General features: G+C 35.3%; 1 protein-coding gene across 3 annotated transcripts in view; it reads left to right on the top strand.

Annotated features, from left to right (window-relative positions):
* Window positions 1-1190: 1190 nt before the first annotated feature.
* ddr2a (discoidin domain receptor tyrosine kinase 2a) overlaps window positions 1191-23900 on the top strand; it is a 36408-nt gene continuing 13698 nt past the window's right edge. Inside the window, exons 1-2 of one of the 3 annotated variants that reach the window (XM_041217746.1) lie at window positions 1191-1350; window positions 21494-21601. In XM_041217746.1, the coding sequence (XP_041073680.1) occupies window positions 21520-21601 (82 nt within the window). In that variant the 5' untranslated portion in view covers window positions 1191-1350; window positions 21494-21519. Of the gene's footprint in view, window positions 1351-14944; window positions 15019-16014; window positions 16149-21493; window positions 21602-23900 lie in introns of those variants that run through there. The other 2 variants (XM_041217747.1, XM_041217745.1) reach the window with 2 other exon arrangements.

The following is a 23900-nucleotide window of genomic DNA, read 5'->3' as shown; positions in this document are numbered from 1 at the left end:
TCAAGAAATCTGTACATTTTTATTTAGAACAAAAGAATGCAAGACTACAGATGGGTCTACATCAAAACATCACATCAGAAGCATTCAAATATGTGAAAAAACAGTGTAAGAAAGGAAATATAGTTGTTCCACAATAACATTACATGTTGAGCTACTTATATTTTTGTCTTCAAATCTATCGACTGAGATGTTGGAAACATAATAACATGAGAAATGTTTGAGAACGAGAAAAGGCCATTTGGCCCATCATGGCTTTACATATCACTGAACTTCATAGAAAAATATATACGGTTCTTAACTTCAAATCAATTCATTTTAAAAGAAATAATTAGAAGGGAAGTATTACAATCTTTTTCAACAGCGGGATTCAATGCTATCATCTTAAGTACCATAAGCTAAGGGTTTATTGATTGATCTAAGTGGAGAGCTCAGCTTGTTACTGAGATTTCAGTGATGTATCAGCCACAGCCTGTATATCAACTTGTACATTGCATTTATCATGTATATGTATAAAAATGTGCACTATAAACAGACTGACCTGTTAAGATTACTCAGAGACGTCTCTTGTAAAATTGCTAACAATGTACAATCGTGGGGTCCCTCTTTGTAACGGATGAGCACAAATGAATGGCTAAATAACCTGAAGATCCTTAGTGGAGGGGTAATTCTTTCAATTTACTACATCCCAAGTCATGTTATATCCTGTTTATACTGCAACGGGAAAAAAATAACCACATTCAAAGTTTTGTGGAAGAGGTAAGTTTCATTTTGCCTACTGGAATCGAGTCAAGATAGGGAAAAAATAGAGGTTGGACAATAATCCATAATATCAAGAATGATTTTGTAAACAAAATAATTTCAAAAATCTTGTTTTTTAACTTGCATTTTGGTTAGTGTTTCTTTTTACGTGACTAAATCAAGAATGTTGTAAGAGTATATAAAAAAAAAAGAATATGGTATTGTCTATGTGCCACAGAAACAGTTAACAGTTCAATATTTTCACACAAATTGCTATTGTTGTGAATTATAGCCTGTTCTATGTCCCTCGGGCCAATATAACCTGGTGTACAAATAGAAAACTGCAGTGATTGGTCACATTGACTTGTTCTAATTGAAACCTTATGTGCAACAAGTGGAATTCTGGGACTGCTGGCTGCATCCCAAGAATCCTCAGAATGTGAAGTTTTTATTTTATTTTTGAGGGACATCTTACATCAGCTCAGTTTAAACTAAGCAGCTTTGCTGTAAAAGAAGACTTGGGTTTTTCTTGAGAAATTCATCAATATTGACAGCACCTAACTGGATTACAAGCCACTGGTGACCAATGATATAAGACAGCATACTTTAAAAGTAGGTTTTCTTTTTCTTTTTTTTTTTTATAAAATACGTCCTTTTTTGTGTTATGCCTTCTTCCTTAGCCTTGGTGCCAAGTTTCTTCAAATGTTTCATCTTTGAAATTTAGAATGCAAGAACAGACTTGTTTTGTTTTGTGGAAGATTGGGCACGTTAATCTTTAACAGTGGTTCACTCTTGGGGTTCTGTGTCGTTGCTGAAACCTATATCTGTAATTTTAACTGCTGTTTGCATGGCAGGCAAGAGCAGATGATTACCGAGAAGCAGTGTTAATTTGATTTTCAAAGGCTTTGTGTTTCTGTCTTTTTCTAATATTCTTGAGTTATGCAGGCTGTTGCATTAGGACTATTTTGGTGACTGATTGACTTTATCACCATAGGCAGATAAAAATCTGTAGTTTTATGTTTAGTGTCTGTTTTTGTGATAGTGGAAACACTGGAGCCTGGTCATTCTTCAGATTTTAATAATAGCAGGGCAACCAATAAAAACATCAATTTTAGGACTTTTTCATACCGTTGTGTTTTTTTTAAACAATGTAACTACCTTTTTAGTAATAAAAATTAAATAGGAAAACGATTTTAGGAATGTAATATTCAAAAAAAAAAAAAAAAAAATATATATATATATATATATATATATATATATATATATATATATATATATATATATATATATAATTTACAAATTGCTTCCAGGTATAATATATACAATATTTTTCATGAGGCGCTCTTATAAATATAGAAAATCATTCTATAGCTAGATTTCATAATTGACCAGGCACAACTTTGATTAACTTCTGGGACTGCAGTGTTTTTTTTTTTTGTTTTGTTTTGTTTTTTGCAGACAATGTGACAAAGAAATGAAAAATGTAAGAATCAAGACTGTACCGATACACAATACTCAACTGTCACTAATGTGCAAGAAGGGGATGAACATTTTAAAATTCAATTCCAAACCCTCAATATGTGACAGCACAATTTCCCTGTATCCCTGTTATATTTTAATATAGTTTATTTGAAAAGTCTCTTAAGCCATGGTGCAACACACTCCAGCAGCTTTCTCCTCCACTAAATGCTTACTATTCCATCGTGTGTAACTCAAGGACACAGAGTTTACTCTCCTTTACATAATGTCTCACCTTAATGTGGGGAATCCTAATAAAACGGCCACATCCTGTATATCAGGTTTTAACAACTTCAAAGCAAATGGTATGGGAATGGACAGGGTTACAATGTCTCCTACACCTTTGTTCTTAGCTAATTATATAACATACTCATCTTTGTATGGCCAAGTTAGTTTCTGAGTGCACTAGTCTGTTTAGTGGTATTTTTAGTGGTAAAGTATTAGTGATTGTTATTTTTATAATCCATTTCCTAAATCAGCATGGGGCCTCTAATTATCTTAACCTGGACTTTTTTAATTGGATAAAAAAACTTTGCTGTTTTTTATTGATGTAGTGCAGATGTTTCATAACCAATAACTAACCTCTGAGAATCTGCAGCGAACAATAGAAGCACACAGTACCTCATGTTGTAATAACTAGTGTATTCATTAATGTTCTTATTGCAAGTTCAGTTATACTGTATATTTATGCTAAGCATGAACAGGCTAAGAAGTATTGCTTGAATGACAACAGGAAAATAACCAATGCAAATTTACAGTCCAAACACTGCCTTAGTCTATTCTCCACACAATTAAATGGTTAATTAATATGGTTCCTGTTAACTTACCTAGACCCTATGAGCTTACTGTATACAATAGCTTATATGTCTGTGGGCAGTGACTTGAAAGTAAAACAGTTCAGTTCAGTTGGCTTTTTCAAAATAAACTTTTAATTCAAAAGCCTTTTAGGTAAGTCTATCCCATACAAATAGATTCAATAGATAACAACAAAAAAGTTGGCTTTATAAAAGGATAGTGTAACCAGAACATTGTATGAACCTAAACTGATGTTTAATATTACCTCTGGCATGGGACAGTAAGCCAAAGGTAATATTAAACGTCAGTGAATGTTACAGAAGTTGGGTTATGATAATTATATTTTTCAGCCAAAGCAGTTTTATTTACCCCTCGTTTACTGTACATTTTTATTATGTTTGTATGTACGCTAAATGATTCTGCAACCAAACATAAGACCATAGCAAACCAACAATTTTAAGGGTGGCCCTATGGGAAAACAAGTACATTGACTGTGTCTAACAGTAGCTACGAGGGTTTTGCAGGAGCTTCTAACATTGTCTCACCTAAATAGCACCAGTGCATCACATAGCACTGCCTGTTAGACTAACCTTGTATAGTTTGGTTTCAAAATAAATGTTTGGCACCAGAGCCTGGAATATTGAACAGAGAAATCATTCATTCATTCAGCTGAAGTTACCTCCTAATGCTGACACTGTTAAGATATGTGGTGACATATTTAGAAAACAAAATGTAGTACAAACTACAAAGAAATCTTTTTATCAGGTACTTTCTTGAAATGAAAGCCCTACAACGTGTTACAGGTCAAAGTCCCTTCTTTCCGTGTGGTTTTGAATGGTTATACAACAAGGGTGCCTTTACTGTATGCAGTTTGCTAAACTTTGTCCAGCAATATAAAGCCAACATGATGTATGGAATTCCGATACTTTTTGTTGCTTTTCTTTAGGCTTGTCTCTAATTATCGAGGCAAATGTTCTTTATGTTTTCTAACATGTTTTTGTGTCTTCTGATTTCTTGTCTGCTTTCAATAGTTTCAATAGCCATTTGTTTTACTTGACACTGAATATTTCCTGTGGTAATTTGGTGAGTTCCTGGAAACAGGCTAGAGTATGAAAGACAACAATGGCAACGTGATCTCTAGTTTTCATTGATGTGTTTTAAATTAGGAAGACATTCATTTTGAGTTTATTTTTTTCCCCCTATAGGGTATTTAAAGATTAGTCAACCAAAAGGCAACACTTTATTTGACTTTATTCAACTTGCCATAAAACAGCTTTGGATGGGTGATGTATGGCTCATTATTTCAAGTTTAGATTTGATAGGCTAGTCTCCAGACAGCCCTTAGACCAGAGAAAGACTGACCGTCAGCACTGTATAAAAAGGATACATTGGCATGGATCTGGGGTGCTTTGCAAAATAATGATGATAACTTATTGTTTAGTTGACTGCATAGGCGATCTTATATCATTTTTGGCTTTCAAGTTATGTAAAGTGTAAGAAAATAATGTTTAAGATACTTTAAGTAGATTATTAACAACTCTAGACTGATAAGATGTTGGGAAACAGTTTAATTAAAAATATCTGTTACTTGTATAAGTTCCAGTTCCAGTAATGAACCATTTTGCCACTTGAGAGACATACGGTAATACAATAATATTTTTATTTTGATTTATCGTAAAAACTTCATAACACAAACTACTGTAGCGGGAGCATCACTGAACAGCCCATGGACAAGCCTTTCTATTCATAGCCAAGGGACAACACTGCTACTGTAGGTGTAATTATAAAGGTATCTCTAACAGTGACATCATTTACTGTTAAATGTTAACATGGGCCTTCTGAGCTATTTTAATACAGCACTGCAATCTCAGTGTAATCCCTTCTGGTTGGATGCCCAGCACTGATGGCAGAGTGGTTTCATAAAGTGGTTTATAATATAAAATGAGTTAGAAAACAGAAAATGTTTGTAGAGCACCCAGTCCCATTGATGCATACAGGGAGATTAACAATTATAACATCTGGCCACCTGGTGGCAGTGTGTGCTAAATTAAAATCTGAATCTGAATCTGATAATGAATGCAAACAAAATGACAAAGGGGAAGAAACAGCACTGGATATAATACTATTGTTTGCTTTTTTACACAATTTCAGGTTTCACTCTTGTGGTACATTATGTGAGCAAAATCCCTCAAAGGCATTACAGCCTTATAATATGCATGAGTAGATTATTATTATTATTATTATTATTATTATTATTATTATTATTATTATTATTATTAAGCCAAAAAAAAATAGTTCTACATTTACAGGTATGCAAATTCTTCCTGAATAGCCACAGTTATCAGATTTAAGGAGGTATTGCGTGAAATGGGACTTCATATTTGGTTCTTTTAAATTGCCTGCCCTGTACCAGAATATCCTTTTTCTGACTGGTAATAGGACGCTCTTAGATATTAGGCTCTTTGATATTATAGTTGAAATGGAGTACAGGTATTTAATGTGTAAGGAATCATTTGAAATTGTTCTAAATAACTGACTGGGTAGTGTCATTTATCCTAGCAACGCACATGTTTTTCGGAACTCATGCTGGAAAGAAATCTGTTTCTAATTACATCCACATAAGACAGGCTCCGTCACGTATTTCAGCTAAAACAGAATATATAATATTTTCCTCTGTATGACCCAAACACAGCTAGAGGATTGGTAAATAGTCAGGACAGTTCCAGGCTCTTCTTACAACCGTTGCAATTAAAAGTCCACTTCTATACAAAACCCAGAACTGGACAGACAACACCACTCCCTGTCAAGGCATTTGCTTGTGCGTTATTTTAAACAGTCTAAACATATAACAAATAATAACACTATGTAACACAATTTTTGTTCCTGGGTAGTAAGTGTTATTTCCTAATTGCTTATGCCTCAAAAGTATAGAAAATGACTATTATTCCCCACAGACTTTGCTTTTGTGACCAGGACAGTGATATTTCAAAATATCACTATTTCCAATGGGAAAACGGGCAAATGTGTGTCTTTTCGTTCACATAAAGTCAGAAAAAAACAACATATGAATCAAAATTAACATGCATTTATACTAAAGTAATACAAAAATGACTACAAAAGATTTAGAAGTGAGTAGTTTTTCGAGATTTACGATTATACTGTATTTACAGTATAATCGTAAATCTCTAGAGTGCTTAAAAACAAAAGTACTCCAGTAGACACTGTAATCACAATGTGATTGTCAACCACTAAGAAGATTCATTTTCAGTTATTAATAGAAATTTGTAATGTTTACACATTAATATATTGGGCCATATTTTCAAAGTGTTTTCTCTTTAATCAACTTTTTGAAAAAGGTAAACAACTTTCTACAAAATTTCTACAAATTTCTACGAAACTAGAACCAAACAACTAAGAAATATATTTCAAGTTATATTCTTCACCGTTGTTGTGTTTCTCATTTTGTAACATTGACATGTTTTTTTTTTTCAAAAAACAGGAGTAAATGAAAGAATAGAGGAAACACTTTTGAAAATATGGCCCATTTAACTGTTATTCTGTTGATTTTGGGTCACAGCTAGATCAGTTATCCAAGGGCATTTTGCAACAGAAAACATACAACTGGCTACAAAGCACACTGTATAGCTAATGATAGAATGGTCAGTAATGCTAATTACATTCAGCATAACTTCAACCAAGAACAGGTAATTACACAACAATGTCAAATGGAGATTCATTACCGGACCACCTTCTTGACCTTTGGTGGTTAGAGAAATGAAATAACTTGCTGTTGCCAAATTCAGGAGTTCCAATTTGGTGATTAGACAAGAGTTGTGTAGTAGCGTGTCCAGTGGTAGGAATTATTTCTTGCCAGTACTTATTTAAGGCTGTGCAGTTAAGTTTATCATCCTTTTGATAATTTTCATTCATATGGCTTGCCACGTGTGTGGATAATAAAAATAAAAAGTAAAGAATTTTAAAATCATTGTCTAACCACGTATCATGAAAGTTATCTCATGAAAATGTGGAAAAATTTGGAAAAAAAATGGAAATAGCATCTCCCCTCGCACAGTGGTTTTAGGTTGGCAACTGTTTATGACATGAAATGTGATTCCAAATAGACTACCAACCTGATGGCATGTCTTCAATAAGCACAAGTTTCTGGCGGCCAAAATCAAAATGACTTTCCATTTGGAAAAACAGACTGTTCAACAGGATGTAAGGCAGAACAAAATGAAGATGAATGTGCCAGGACCAACCAAACACACCCAGGTTTAAAGACTTGGCTGGTGCAATACTAATCGCTCCAGCATGGTAGTCATTCCTCGAAAGTGTGTCGCCTGTCTTAAATAATAATAATATTTTGAAACTAGGACAGTGATAAAAAAAAATGTGTTTTTTAAATGCCTACACTTAGACCAGTATTTGACAAACTGCACTTCCTTTGGTGAAATTGTGAAGAACACATACACTAGCAATATGCCATTTGACATGAATCATGTACCTTCAATGCTTTACCAGTTGCACAACTACATCCTTGTCATAACAAAGTGTCAGTTTTAATAGCTTAAATAATACTCACATAACCACAGGCTAGGGGAGTACTAGAATTAGACTTTTTCTAAATGTTGGCATTTTAAGTGATACCTTGGCAAACTGGAGGAGTTTTCCACATTTCAACCCGTTTCTGATTTTATGACCTGGGCAGAAAGCATTGTAGGTGCTGTCATTCATCAGGTACTCATTGAACACTGCAAACTCTGGGGAGCACCTGTCCAAATTTAAGACATCTGATGCATTTGCAAGTGCATAACCACAGCCTGACTGAAAGATTAGTACCATTTAAAACCAGCTGTGAATAATTTCAATGATACACTGGATATAAAGTTACCCTCCAGGTGGCGAACCTATTATTGTATGACATCACAGATGATTAAAGGGTTTTTCCTTCCATCCGGGAAAATTGCCCATCAAAGAAGCCTGCTTGCAAGTTGTGCTTTGATTCATAGATCAAAGAGAGTATAACAAAGCAAAACCCTTTTCCACCGCTAGGCTTGACGCCTGGAGCTGTTAATATACTATTTGAAAATGATTTCTAATGAAAACACCGCTGTTATGATCAGGTTCCCTTCCTATATAGAGTCTCATTGGCTGAAATTACCTATTTTAAATTATAACCTTGGGAGACCAGGTTGATATTCATAAAACTGTTCTGAATGTTGTTTGGCACAAGTCATGAATACCATATTTTAATGTATTCTTTTAATGAGAATGACGATGACTTTATTTAATTTACACTACTGTTTTTATTATTGTTACTGTTATTATTTAAACCCAGTTTATCAGTGATTTACCATTTCTAAATCCAACACACACTAATCAAAACTTCAGAGTGGGGTATACAACCCGAGACCAGTGAAGGTTCCAAATAATATTGCCTTAAATATGAATGCATCTATGATATATAGAAGAAGTAAAAATAACCTGGTAAATATTTAACAATTACTTAATAAGTTTGTCAAATAAATGTGCTAATTTCTGTTTAGTACTTCTATACAGTTGTGCTATGTTTTAGCATTGAACTGTATTGTTGAAGTATGGTATCAAATGTATCCAAAGGCTACGTAACAAAGCTGTCATTTAGGGTTGAATCTATTGGTAGACTGTTACCACTAAAAGCCAGTGTAAAAGAAAGTGGGAATCCACTGAGAAGGCAAGAGAGAGAGAGAGAGAGAGAGGGAAGATTATAATCAACACCACCACACAGGCAAAACAAATATAATCTTTGTTGCAGTTGCAGATGGTTGCCACTAGGGTACCAGCAATGGCAGCACTAGTCAGGGTTTGCTCAAGTAGTGCACACATGGTGATACCAACAATGGTGGCTTAGAATGGTTTGCTTTACCAGGTCGTACTGGGCAGCTTCAGCGTCTGTCATGGCCAATTAGGCTTCCTGAGCCTCCCCCATCAGGGAGGGTCCCAGATGGCTTGCCCAGAACTCCTTGGGCCATGACGTGGTGGTAGCAAGACTCTTAAAGGCAACCAGGTAAGCTTCTGGGTCATCCTCCTCCTTCATCTTCTGTGCCCTTGCCTTTGGGGCCGTCATCATGGGCCCTGCTGGTACATTGGACGGTATTGCCAGACTGACCCACTCAATCAGCGCCATGTACCTTTCCTCTCTTCGGCTTTCATTTGACCTCCAGTCTTCTGTCCAGCGCCTCCAGCTAGTGAAGTGTGATCCATCCCTTATTTTCTGACACCACGTGTGACAAAGTGGTTGCAGTGCACAGGTGTAAGGGTGATGCAGTGTTCAAGACAATGACAGACAACAAAGTACTGGTGAAATGGAGGTTTATTTTTATAATCCAAAGTCTGATGACAAAATAGTAAACAATAACGATAACAGACAAAACACAATGGTTGTTTTAATCCATGGGTTGGCCCCGAAATAATATTCCCTATATTTAAACACCTATACATAACACAAACACTATCACAAATCCACAGTAAGTGCTATAGTGCTTGTGGTGCAAATACAGTTAATCGTGACACAACTTCCAAGTGAAATGCTTTTTCCGGGTTTGGTGCTAGCCTTTATCAACAGCTCCGGATCGTGTTAGCCGTCTAATAACAACACACAAACAATGTTTAGACATGACAAAACAAACAAAACACTCATGATTACAATACAGGTCTCCTTCCGGTTTAGCATTAACCATAACAAAGGAACAGATCACCTCACTACATCTCCTTATGCACCGTCAATCATTGGAACCGCTCCAACGATCCACGGCTGCCACATCATTTCTCTTACAGGTCGATGATTTGGTGTACCGTAGTAACTCCCCCTTTCTAGATGGCTGACTTCCGCCTAACCCTGGGATTGAATTGTCTGGTCATTCAATCCAGGGCACTCTTTTCCCTTTACACAGTGCCCTCATAGGTCGGGAGGGAGATTTATCACCAAGAATCGTTCTGTCTCTTTCACACAGCCTTACGTGGCATAGCCTGGGTTTAATTTAAATAGAAACATTATTTTATTCAGTTTTCATGCTCTCCCATAAAAGCAAACTATCTAAGATGCTATGCTGTCCCCTCAGGCAGCAAACTCCATGATGAAAGCCACATGTTCTCATGGTAAAGGGGCATATTAATATGAGAAGCATTGCCAAGCCCAAGCCTTATTAAATACGTTCTGCATTGTTTGTTCTGTTTTAATTGGAGCACCCCTTTGTTTTATAGCTTATCATCCATACTGAATCTGAGGGCTTACTGTTAAAATTGCACAGGAATGTACTACAGGGACTGTACTTTAGTTGAGTTTTACAAGGGTGCAATTTAAAAGTTTGTTTAATGTCAAATCGAAAATGAATAGACAGCTTTTTGTAGAAATAGGGTACCCTGTGTAATTGTTTTACTCAAGTATATTGGTGTTAATTGTCACTATTCAAATTTTGTACATAAATAAATAATTTCTGCATATTTCTGTTATCTTTTGGAAATAAAAATTTAAAAAACCCTGATACAAGACCAGAAACAATGGTGTTAGGGTTAGGGTTAATGGTATAACTGAATTGTCTACTATACTTGTTTTGAATTGGCTACACTGTATGTATTCTGGAAACCTTTGGTGAGCTAATGGCCTTGCTTCATAATACATTGATGTTGTAATGGTATTCCAGTTGTACTGCAACTTTTCTGTAAGATTATGTCTGTAGTTTAACATTTAAAAATCATATCAAAGTTTAGTTATATAAAGAAAGCTTATAAAGCCCTGGTCTCCTTAGTAACTGTCCTTCTCAGCTCAGTTTATTGCAGTGTCAATGTTTGGCAGCCTTATTCGATAAATTACACTACTTATTAATAAAATAAATAAAAAAATATGAGACAGGTATTCACCGCCTTATTTGTTCCCAAATAGTATTACAAAATGCACAAATGTTAATTGTGAGGATAATGCCAGACTGTTTGTGGGTTTGTACTGTATACCTGAACTAAAGGTAAAATGCAAACATAATTATTACTAACTGGTTATATTTTAATTATGGAAGCTCTATTCTTAATGCGTATTTTAAAAACTAATAAATAACAAAGCAAGCGTAATAAAAATAACAGGTCTTTTGGCATTTTATATAGACTTTGCATAAAAAATTGTAACCCTCTATCCTAATTTTTGTTATTTTTAATTACATTTTATCCTAGGGTAAGTATACTTCTGCCAGAACCATAATCTTTGATTTAATTCATTTGATTCTCTGAAGGATCTGTGCATTCCAGTAATATTGGCAAGGGAGCTGATTTAAAAAGGGAGATGTCCTGGTATAATCCTCAAGCCTACATATGTTAACAGAAATCACACCTAATATTGCTTCTCTATAGTACAGAGCAGAAACATGTACAAAGTTTGGTTTAAATCTCACTTTATTGACATTTGGAAAGTCTCTCGGGATCTTTCTTCTGTAAATCCATTTTTGAACGACTGACTTTCTAAGAAATGGCGACCATTTCAGCGAAACCGTAAAACAGACCTCAGCTATTTCATGTCAATATTTTTCCTGAAGACACCACTATATGAATTGTGTATATATGCAAATGCTATGAGAATAAAAGAAAAGTACCAGTAATTTTGTTCTGTTAACACTGAAGGTCTGTATACAAGGGATCCACTTTAAAATACAGGCACATTAAGTACACGTTTTACTACATTGTACTTACACTTTAGTTACATTATTTTATTACTTGTACATACATCAAAATGATATGATGGTGAAAATGACTTTAATGCATGTTGTTAATGTACTTTAGGGTTGATTGTAGTTAATTTAATGTGACCGTATTTCAAAGTGAATCTCTAATGAGATATAAAATGGACATACAGTCCAGTAATGAGAAACGCATGTTCATTTATATTTGTTTTTCAGTATAAATCACTGAAATGATTTAGTTAGTAATTCTAGGGTAGTATTTCTGAAAGAATTTAATCAAGTCAGGGCTTTTTAAAAGTGTACTTTACTTATTTTTTATTTATATTTTTTGTGTCACTTTTTATGGTTTTTTTTTTTTTATTCTTAACAAGTGAAATCTTCATTGAAATGCTGTGTTCTGCAGCCATGGCAACATGGAGTTTAATCTTATCAGAAGCTCAGTGCCTGTTTCTCTAAGAATAGGCAGGTACAGTACTTCAGCATGTTGGGTTCATAACCAGTTGTAAAGAAATAATAGCATGTTAATAATAGTTAATATCTAGTGATAATATGTTTAATAGAAAAAATAAATGTTATTCTAGAGTGTGCTAAAAGGACATTGCTTTGAAGTCCTACTCTCTAAACCACTGTCTGTCCTTAGTGTGGTTCTGCAATACAGGGCACCTGGGCTTTCCCTGTGTCAGCGCTTCCAGTTGAAAAAAACACCCAAGAGGAATGCATCTAAGAGCCTGGAACCAACCATAAGAAGATAGGAGTGCATTCTAGCCTAGGATCTTGCGTCAAAGAGTCCTCTATAATTAGATGTTACTTACTGTGTCACTCTTGACAAAGGCATCTTTCACACAAAAATAATGTTTCTCACACTATATTCATAAAGAACTCTAATTGAAGAGTACCAACCTTTCTGTAAACACTGCATCCTCATTATAAACCAAAGACCTAAACATCCGTTACTGTCCCTCATAAAGCATTGTTGTATTTATTTATTTAATCCACCCATTAGTGGTTATTTGGCTTATCTTTAGTTAAAGACACAATCATGTTCAGTTACAGCTGAAAGCATCATAAGATCTCATTATTGTTTTAGGTCATTTCTTAAAAGGGCATTGCTTTGAAGTCCTACGCTCTAAACCACTGATTGTCCTTTTATCATTTCCTTTCCCTGGGCATTTCTGCACATGATTAGGAACCAGGAAGCATCTCTAACTTTGTCTTTGAATTATCTGAATATGTCAAATTGAGGAATTAAATAATACAACCAAAGAACCAAAATAAAAAAGGCAGGCTAGTGATGATCTGCTGCTGGTGCTAATTGTTTAAAATCTTTCTTATTGCTTTAAAGGCATCAGAAAATGTATGGTAATGCTGATCCTAGAAGTACCAGTACCAAAAACTACAACATGTTCCACTTTCTTACTTCATAATTACGCCCACTGTTGGGATTCATAAAACAGACACTACACAAGGCCCATTAACTGCAGTAAGTGCCTCTATGACCATAGGCACCTAACCCATGGGGCAGAAGGGGCACGTGCCCCCCACTTCTAATTATATATATAATTAGACTATGCTAGCCATTGGTTTTGTCTTTAAAAGGTTTAAAATCAAATAGAAAAATGGAAAGGTATTCTTAAATTAAATTATCCATACACAAACATATTGGTTTGACCCAAAGTCTGCACCGTGGCTAACGTTAGCTATAGACACTTTTTTTTATTATTATTGCACCCAAAAATATCTTAAGGAAGAGAGAGTATCAGACCATTATTAAAAAATAATGTAAGGAAGAGAGAATATCAGATTGTTAATAAAAATTAAGTAAGAAGTTAGCAGGTTTATGTTGCCGTGGGGCCATGAACAAGTTCCACCTTTATCTTTGATTTTTTAACTCAGTAGTAACCAGTAGTAAATATACAAAATAATGGCATTTCAAAATCACATGAGCCTCATTTTATTTTAGTTGGATACAGTATTTTTTTCATTAAAAAAAACTTGTAACTTAGTTGTTCTTTGCTGGTGTTAAAGCTCAGCTTTCATATCAAAACATGTGTACTTATTAATACCTTGAACTATTTAATAATAAACATTTAGGTATGTTATGTAAAATATTTAGAAATAAAAGCTGATTCATAAAAAGGGTGACACCTCAATATTTACTAATGAAGTCAATGATATACTGAAACATCTTTTGGAGGAATCGCAGGGTTCGAAATTAGCACCCACCAAATGCAGATGGGTTTGGGCTGGGGTGGGTACATTTCACATACTAACCTGCCCCAGTGGCACATCTATTTTTATTGCTGTTTTTATTTATTTATTTTGGTGCCCAATAAGCATGGTTGATCTGTACTGCCTGTACTAATATCATGAATCAGCTGTTTTAACCAATTAACATTGCCATGTGGGGGCTGGCATTTAGTGAGGATAGGTGCTTATTGTTTCCACATATCAACACCAAGCATTGCATTGCGATAGAGATTGTTTACTTTCCAAAAGTCCCATAGTAGCTGGTTTCGCTGTGATAACTGAGCTCAGCAATGTCTGATGATAAAACGTAAAAAACAATCTCTAGCATCCAGCACTACATTTAAAACAAAGCCAAGCAAGAAATATTTTAACTGTTAACATGCATATGTCACTATATCTATCAATAAACAAGCCATATTATAACATGTTGTACATGTTATTGTTTGTGTTTGTTTAGCACTTCCTTTTAATAAGCTGCACGTTGGAATTATAGGTACTGTACAGCATTGGGCAGATATACCATCAGAGCTGCTTGTATATAATATTTTACATTTTATGTTGAAACACCTTCCCAATGTTGTGGGTTTGGTATTAGAAAAACAGACAGAACATTAAAAATTAGGTTTCCCTTTGCAAATACAAATTTTGCCTCGCTACTCTCGCAGTTCTTCCATACTTCTGAACCCCCCTCACCCACTTATAAGCAAAGTTAGGTGCCCATGTATCTGACTAATATATTAGTAACACTTTTGTGTGTGTTCTGTTCTGGTTTCCTTTTGAAAAGACTCAAGGATTACGTAGCCCAGAATGGGCTGAGTTCTTATTACTGCCAGCCCACTCAACAACAACTAAATTTTTTCACAGGCAGCTTTCCCAGGATGGTAAGAAAGCAAAGATGTATGGGAAGGGGTGGGTGTGGAGATCTTTGCCTTTTTCCAAATCTCAGATACAGTGCTTTTTTTTTGCTATGTATATAAAAAAGTAGGAAGAAGACATGCAAAATCTATGTAAACAGGTACGTTTTTACAATGCAATTTAACATCTAAGGCATCTTTCTTGTATTTCTATATAATAATATCTTGCTCCATATACTGTAATGCTCGGTTTCTTTGTCTGGAAACAGGTGAACAATGTTTGGCTCTTCGTATTGTAGTTAGGTGGTCAATTGTTGCACCTGTGTTTATAAAGGCCCACAAGCCAGATCCAGAATGCATGGTATTAAGTGTATTTAAATATTTCTGCATTGTCAATAGACCTAAAATATCAACAGTTTAAAATGTGTGCATGTTGAAGAGGTGGTACTTGCATTGCAATATACTGGCATGATCTAAATGCATCAGTAATATCACAACTGGAGTCCAGATTTAAGGAGAAAAAAATAATAATCTAGGTTTTAATTTAGTTAAAAGACTGTAAGATATCTTAAAACACAATTTTTAAAAAGTCTTGTTAATTTAAAACTTTTTGGAATAACATATACAAGTTGAATTACTGTAACACCATGTGCATATGAGCACTTTAAAATGAGTTGTCATAGACTGCAGCTAGTAGACAGGATGTGAAAATAAAATAATATTGGGATTCATTTTCATCTTAAACTTCAGACTTGATATACCTTAACCCTCAATTCAAGCAGCAGTTACTGTAATATTTAGCTCAGGGTGTCACTGCGGCTGTGCCAGAGCTTACTGATCACACTGATATGAAGTAAGTTCACTTTGTACTGTAGATTACCTCCAAGAGTTTCTGCTTTGAAAGGGCTCTTACACTGGTTTTTGAGGCTCTATTTCAGTGACACATCACTTTTCAACTACAGGATCATAGGCCAGCCCCAGTTTTGCTGCCAGTAAAACAAATAATGAAGGCTTTCAGGTCTAAGGCACGCACTGCCTACATAATGACTCCAGTGGTTTTATTGGACACATATGAAAGTTGAATACATGCATTATGTTAATGTTCTGTATAAAAATAGAAAAGGAGCATGTGGCTCTCTGGAGCTGTCTCCTGTCTGCTGTTTGTAAAGAGCAGGCCTCCGGAATGCATTGACAAATACAGGACTCTCTGTATCGCTATGAGCCGAGTTGATACAGCTCTGTTTGTCTTGGAAATAACTCTGAGGGCCGTTTTCCACATTCCACAAGATACGTGAGTAATTGTTACATACTGTGTGTATATGAGAGTAAACAGAATGGAAGGTTGACGCATGGGATACCATAGGACTGGTTCTGTTGCAGTAAAAGGAGTAACAATAATTCTATTTGGAAATAAGTATATGTTAAATAACCTATGTTCTTTCCATCCCAAATGTCTTTAAGTATAGGAGGCCAACATATGGTAAATAGGATTATTCCATGACATACTCAACAAATACATTACAATTTGGATATGTCAGTATCATATTACTAAAGAAAACAACATCTAACTTTAGTTTTCTATTACTCCAAAACCCTCTATCAACAGCAATATAGCTTTAGACTGTGGTCACTTGTAAATTACTATTTGCACAAACCAAACTTCTTTCTTCTCTGTGAGTTGCACAATGGACAATGCAACATTTAATAATATGGTCTCCCTCTCTACTTTGGCAGTGGGTGCACTGATACTTTTTCTGCAGTTTGAAGAATACAAGCTTGTACCACAATCAATCATCATACAGGACCTCTATACTTTTATTTGCCTTTTGTATGACCATGTTTTCAGATAACCCATACATTGAATATTATAAGTTTGCAGTTTTTGACACCTTTGTCTGCCGTAGGCATTTCAGCATTAGCATGCAGTACTGAGTGTCCTATTGGTAGATATGTGTGCCACAGCTACTAAGGTTCTGCTTTCCTGGTCGATACCCCAGATCTGAGCAGTGCCTGCATACTGTAACTTGGGTATATTTTTCCCAGTGCATTATCTGAACAGAAATGTGCTTATAATTAACATGTTCAGTTCCCTGGCAGTAACGGTTGTATGTAATCTAGTAAAAACCTGTCCAAAGAACCGTGAATTCTTTTTAATTTTTATTAAATGCATTGGTTTAGATTTTCCTGGAAAAAAAAAGTTGTTGTCAACATGTGAGCCTCACTTCCTTGTGTTTTAGAAACGTGCCTCTCACTGCTAGAGTGGTGGAACCTTCACTTCTGGGGTTCATTGTGCAGTGACTCAAGCGTCCTGACAGCTCGTATTGAGGTCTAGTATTCTTTTAAATGCTTCCAATGGCATCAGACTTCAAATTATGTTTGTACTGCAGTTTTATATTGTGCTGAACAGTGGCAGGAAAACCACTGAAGTGATACCACCTGTGAAAGAATCTTTAGTTAAATAGGTTGCTAGATGACTAGACCTCATAATTACTAATAAAGTGCCTCAACACATATTATTTTTATAAGTGATCATTTGCTTTAAAGTGAAGTATAAAAGCTGCTTTTGAGATGATTAACTAGGCCATAGATAATAAATATTTTCTCAACCTCAAGAATCAGCAGATATTGCAGTAGTAAAAAGCACATGCCAGCTGTATAATTATGCTTCTTTGGTTAAAGATAACTCACTTGTTTGATTATTCAGTAACCAGCTATCTCAGCAACCCTTACAGGATATTCAAGTCTTCCAACTACTTAATTTCAGTTTCATTATAATCTATGATTGAGTGTTTTTGAAGGTATGGTTTGAAGGTATAGTCTATTCAAGCCCATAACCCCTATTTGCTACCTCTATTTTTTAATTATGCGTGTAGGCCTGCTGTTATGACATACTCTAATAATCTTCTTTTAATGCCCAGAACACATTCAACATGTCAAATCAAGCTGGTAAAAGCGCAGTACCATATTAGTGAAAGTGCTTTGTAAGAGATTATTTTTTAAAATCATATCTAAGACAATTTTGTTACAGTGTTGTTACATGCCAAGTTCAAATGCAAGGTTCACAAGCAGATGCCAGATGTTACTAAATTCCTTCTCGAATTGCTCACTGAAAATAAAACAGAGGGCCGATAAAACAGTACCTTTTACAAAGAAGATTTGAATCTGTTCAAATATAAATATACTGAGCTCTGCACTTTAGGCCTCTAAACACAAGGCTGTAGAATAGCAATTTGCGAGAAGCGTTTGAACCTTTATTCCAAGAAGTGGAACCAGCAGGAGATTCAGCACGAGGAGAGCAGTGATGTTACTATAGCAAAAGCAATGTTATGGAAAAAAAAACTTCCTCCCGTGTCCACGCATGCAGATGTTCCCAGGAATGAAAAGCTTCCCCCCAAAAATGCTTCATCTTTCAAAATACCCACAGGCAGCTTGTAGCCTTCCTTCTAAAGACATGTTACCAACTTTCTGGTTTCATTATTTCACCAAAAATAAAGTTTTCATTTTTTAAAATATATTTTTTTTTATAACCTCTTAAACCTTTGATGGACCTGGCCTAGCTAACAAAATATTACAGCTTGCCCAAATAACTAAATTAGTTTGCAAAAAAGCCAGAATGGATCCTAAAACCAATCATAAATGTATGTAGTTATCATGTTTTTAGCTTAGTAATAACTTAAATGAATACATTACATTTTAAAAGCACCTTGCTGGATAGTTAGATTGGTGCAACATGCTTACCTATTCTGACTTGGGGGGTAATGTGTATTTACACTTTATATTTACAATAAAATTCATGTAAAGATAACATTAATTACCAGTAATGACACTTCAGATGTGTCTTTATTAAAAGCCAAACAAACACAGGGCATCATTAGTCCATGTTTACTTTATATAAATTGAAGTCCAATTAAATGTTTTTGTAGAAAATTATATTGTAGCGTGCACGGGGGAAGGCAGCAGCAGGGCTGGTAGGTGATATAATCACACAAGAAGATATAAGCCCGATATACACTTGCAAATGAGAAGGCTTTTTTGTACAGTGGTATCAGCACTATGCTTTTGTACGAGAGGTCCCGGGATCGTCCCTGCCCTTCGCCTGCGTTGACCTATTTCCCTACAATATGTTAGTTCATACATAATTGTATTGTTATTGACGGAATGTCCAAAAAAGTTAGCATTAATAGTTACATGCTGACTAAATATTAAAGTGTATTTGGTGCTTGGGTTGATTCAGTCAAGCCAGTATTAGTTTGATATGATCTTAAACCCATGTGTTTTAAATCAGAAAAGAGGATGTTTGGGTCTTGGTTATTTCCTGCTAATAACTAGTTCATAATTGTTCTCTTTATTTGCATTGCTGGACAGCGTGACTAGTCCTAAACTCCCTGGAGTTCTTGAGTAAACTACATTTCTTGTTCAGAAGTTTATAATAGAGGCCTCTGTGTTTGGGGAATTGGTTTAAATGCTTGACTGTTAATGAATTTTTGCATTCACTATATTCACCATAAATTAGATTACTTTTTCCTCTGCAGAGAAATCCAAAACCTTCCTTACTGTATACAGTATGATGTTGGTGTTTCTGGAATCTTATGTACTCTGTTGTAATTCTACCATTGCAACTAGTACAAATATTGACACATATTTGTAATAGTTATAAAACCTAGAACCTGGCACTCTAATTAGCAGTGCTTTTACTGGGGATTGCATTACCAAGTATATTGTTTTATTAAGAATAGCATGTGCTAACACCACACTTCCCCAATAACCAAAGCAATAATTGTATAACATTTGAAATCATAAATGATTTAGCCGTATTGTTGGAAATCCCCAATAAGGTAGTTTGGTGCTTGTATTCAAACAGACAATTAAAAGACAGGATTTGTTTGTTTGAAAGCCATTGACTCACTGCGTTGCCTCAGGCAAGCTGTATGAGTTGTTAGGTTGTCCAGTCCAATTCTGTTATAAAAGTGGGTAATTTATTATCTATTTCCAGCATACTTTCTGTGCCTCAGTTACCAAAGCAGACCCAGTTCACTTAATATTTTCTGTCTGCTTTTGTTTTTCAGCCTGCTGAGCTCATAAGAGGCAGCCTAGCGCATGCTGGACTAACCACTATCTGGGCAGAAACTAGCAGAACATTAAACTCTTTTTCATTGTATTATACTTTGTGTACATAATGTCAAACACAGCTGTCCCGTTGGGACTTAATCCCTTGCTGAGCTCAAACATTAATAGGGTGATGCTAAAAGTTGAATGCCAAGATACCAAGAATATAAGGTAGTGAGAACAAATTACTCCTTGTTATAACTTTCAAAAAGCCGTAGGCCACCCTACCTTACCTACTATAAGTCTACATTGTTTATTGAATCTATGAATTTACCATGATTTACTATCACTGCAATCCACTTTACTTGTACTATGGCATACTGCAGTGATTGTTTCTGGCTAAGCAGTTGCTCTCGGTGGTGTGCTGGTCACATGGGCTGATGTAATGTCTGACTGGCACCAAACCGAGATGTCGAGTCACTCCTGTTGATGCTTTTTTAATTATTTAAAAGCTCCTGCACAATATTTTTTTATTATTATTATTGTAGTTCGCTACTATTTTTACTAAATAACTGGCTGTAAAAGGATATCTTTTCTAACACTTTAGTAGTAGGCTACTTGCTGTCAGCAACGTATTGTATGTTTCCTTGCTAAACTCAGATCGCTCATTTCATACACCTGCATATAGATGACAGAAAAACAACGTTGAAAAAAAAAATGGGGGGCATCACATCTAAGGCCAAAAGTTTTGCACCACGCCCTATAGAATTAATAATGTTATGCTGACATATTGAAATTACACATTGCTTTGTAGTTTTCCAAAAATTGAAAAATGTGACATTTCAAAATCTAACATGAACTGCTATTGTAGTTTCCAGTAGACTTTTGATATCGTTTTGTAGTTTATTATATTGCATGATGTTAAATAAAATATTGAAATTATGTTCATATAGTTTCTTTTTTTAAATGTTAATTCTACTAGGTGATGCAAAACTTTTGGTCATGTATTTAAATGTATATTCGAGTACATAGGTTACGGTGTGGTACTGACAACTACTGTACCACGGTGGTCATACTGCTCCTGTGTGTCGGGTGCAGACTAGCGGTACTGCACTGTGAAAATGCCCAGCGGTGCCACACTGCGCCTATCTGTCTCGGACTTAGCCAGGCCTGGTTTACCTGTGGACTCCATAAGTGTATTAAGTTGTTCTCTAATTAGTTGCTAGTTGGTCTTTTGTGCAATGGGAATCTTATTTCCATCCCTGTCATGGCTTGTTGGATGTATAAAGAGTTAAGGGACTGAGAGAGGGCTCCTATTCAAGCCAATAGTACATACAGTATACATGTAAGCACTAGTAGCCAATGAAGCAGGCTTTACCAGATAGATTAGTGACAAGCTGCAATACTGATTATCATTGATCTATACAAACCTAATTTGCAATAAATACGTATAAGGTATGTGGTATAATCAGTTATGTGGGTTTTTTTTGGAATGTTAGAATAAGCCAAAATCATCTATAAAAAGAATGTAACAGGTCAGGTAAATGCATATTTATTTATGTATTTATTTATTTGACTTTTATATTTTAGGAACGGTACTTCTTTCTCTTTCTGAGATGAAATACTTTCCCAAGATGCACTTCATTCTGTTGATGCTGCTGTATCTGTTGGGTGCTGCAAGAACTCAAGTCAATCCAGGTGAGATTTTTTCTTTTTATCTACAAGATAGTTCTGTTCCGATTCTGTCAGTAGGTGTCTGACTGTGAAGGAGGTGTCCACATTAAACAGTTGTAAGTACCGTTTTAATTTAAAGGCAAAAACTATTTTTGAGCTAAGCCAATAGGTGGATTGTGTAGTTTTACAAGCAAACATACAATACATTGTACTGTCCAATCATACTGATTAGATCTGAGTTATTTTGCTTCAATGTTGAATTTGAATATTTTTTTCAGTATCAGATTCCACTTGACATTAAGTGTGCCTGTGGAATCAAAACGCTGTTACCTTTCAACCCTGTTGGCTCTATATTAATAGTATGTAGAAGGCAGATGGAGCAGAGTTGACAGCATCATGTGATTAATTTGGAATCAGTACAGACAGAGTCAAGGGTTACAATAAGGGTTCAGACTGTGACAATGCCAGGTGGATTCTTAGACGGAGAGATGATTCAAATTCAATATTAGAGCAACAGCTCTGAGAACCACGGAGAGTGATTGTAAACCTCCTAAAAATATATTAAAAAGATGTGTTAAAAAAGAATGAAGTGTCATTTGAAGCTACTCACCCTTTAAAAATATACAGGAAGCTTATCTGTGAGATTCCGAGCAATAATGTGATGTCTCACGTCTTACATAAAGCCACAGACGAGACTGCTGAAACCGTTTGTGTGTCATGACAACACCACCATTGTCTTTAAACAGCAAAGCAGAATGCAACATGCTGTGCATTGGTGAGATTTCAATTGCTCAACTATCAGTAAATTATAGTTATTCACCACCAATAATCACTGTAGACCATTAAGGGTTACTGGTTACTGAAGTTGAAAACAGCTGTCAATCAAATAATAACATTTAATTTACTAAGGAGAACATACCCTTACATTTGTTCCAATGTAATATGTTTATTAACTAGTTGTGGCAGAAATAACATTAGGATTCATCATAAACCGGCCTGTAGTTTGATCACTTTTCTCTACAGTTATTATACGTCAGATTTCACAAACATCATGATAACCATGAAAAAAAATACAGCCATATTCATAAAATATACTAGATGGACTAAGTTTAGTGCTGTACCAAAAGAGTGAAAAGATGTTAAAAATGCAAGATGCCATGGACAGCAGAAAGCTTAAGAAAAGTATTTCTTAAAGAGTCTTCCTACATCTGTGCAGTGGTACTTGATAGCATTTCAAAAGAGGATAATTGTACAGTCGGGGATCCAGATTCACATTACATTTTAATTTTAGTCTTTTTTTGGCAGACACAAAACCCTAACAATACTCTTGAGTTTGTCTGGGGCATTTCAAAGCAAACAAACAAAATGTAAACAGATTGTAAACTCTCTTCTCCTGGCTGCAGTCAACGAACTTCCCCCTTTTGTAAAGCATTCCGTGTTTTATTAATAGAATACAGTGTGTGAAGGAAGGAGTACAATGACCAGAAAAATTTGAGTTTACTTCAGGTAAAGCAGTCCAAGATTAAAACTAATTGGGGTCTGTGAAGCATGCTGTAACCATATCTTTTTAGTTATGAATCCAACATTTCACGCAGTCAAATATAAAGTCTTCATCACACTGATCCCACAGGCAGATGTAATTGTACATTTCATTCAATCTTCCAGGCTGTGGGTTTGTAACAATCACAATGGTTTATCATTCAATAGACAACATTGGAGCCTGTGGCTAAAACATTCCAGACATTTTCAAAGCAGGAGAGAACATTCAAACTTGCATTCGCAGTCTGTATGTTTCCTGGAAATGCATAGCCTCATATGAATCATAAGGTTACATATTTACACACAAAACAGTACACTAGCTAAACAACAGTTCCCTCCCTAACACAGTGAGTTTGGCATAGATTTGCAATCGGAAACTATTTAACAAACTCACTGTTTCAGGGGGAAAGAAATTACCTGTACACCGCTAGTGTTCATTTTTATACTCTCTCTCTCTCTCTCTCTCTCTCTCTCTCTCTCTCTCTCTCTCTCTCTCTCTCTCTCTCTCTCTCTCTCTCTCTATATATATATATATATATATATATATATATATAATGATAAGGGTAGTTATTGTATATATCTTTGTTACACAATTAGCTTTAAAATGTGATTGTGAATGTGATTGTGATATGGAATGTGATTTAAGTTAGATAAATTTGAAATTCAAATCGAAAAAGGGAATTGAAACACTGACTGCATGGTACATGTAAGCACAGTTCGAGATGATGTATGGTGGGTGTATTCTGTGTGTGGGTTGGAGTCAGCGGTTAGACAGCAAACATCA

This window comes from Polyodon spathula, chromosome 18 (assembly GCF_017654505.1).
Source record: "Polyodon spathula isolate WHYD16114869_AA chromosome 18, ASM1765450v1, whole genome shotgun sequence".
Classification (NCBI taxonomy): domain Eukaryota; kingdom Metazoa; phylum Chordata; class Actinopteri; order Acipenseriformes; family Polyodontidae; genus Polyodon; species Polyodon spathula.
Note: the sequence above shows the minus strand (reverse complement) of the source record. Positions and strands in the feature narration are given on the sequence as shown.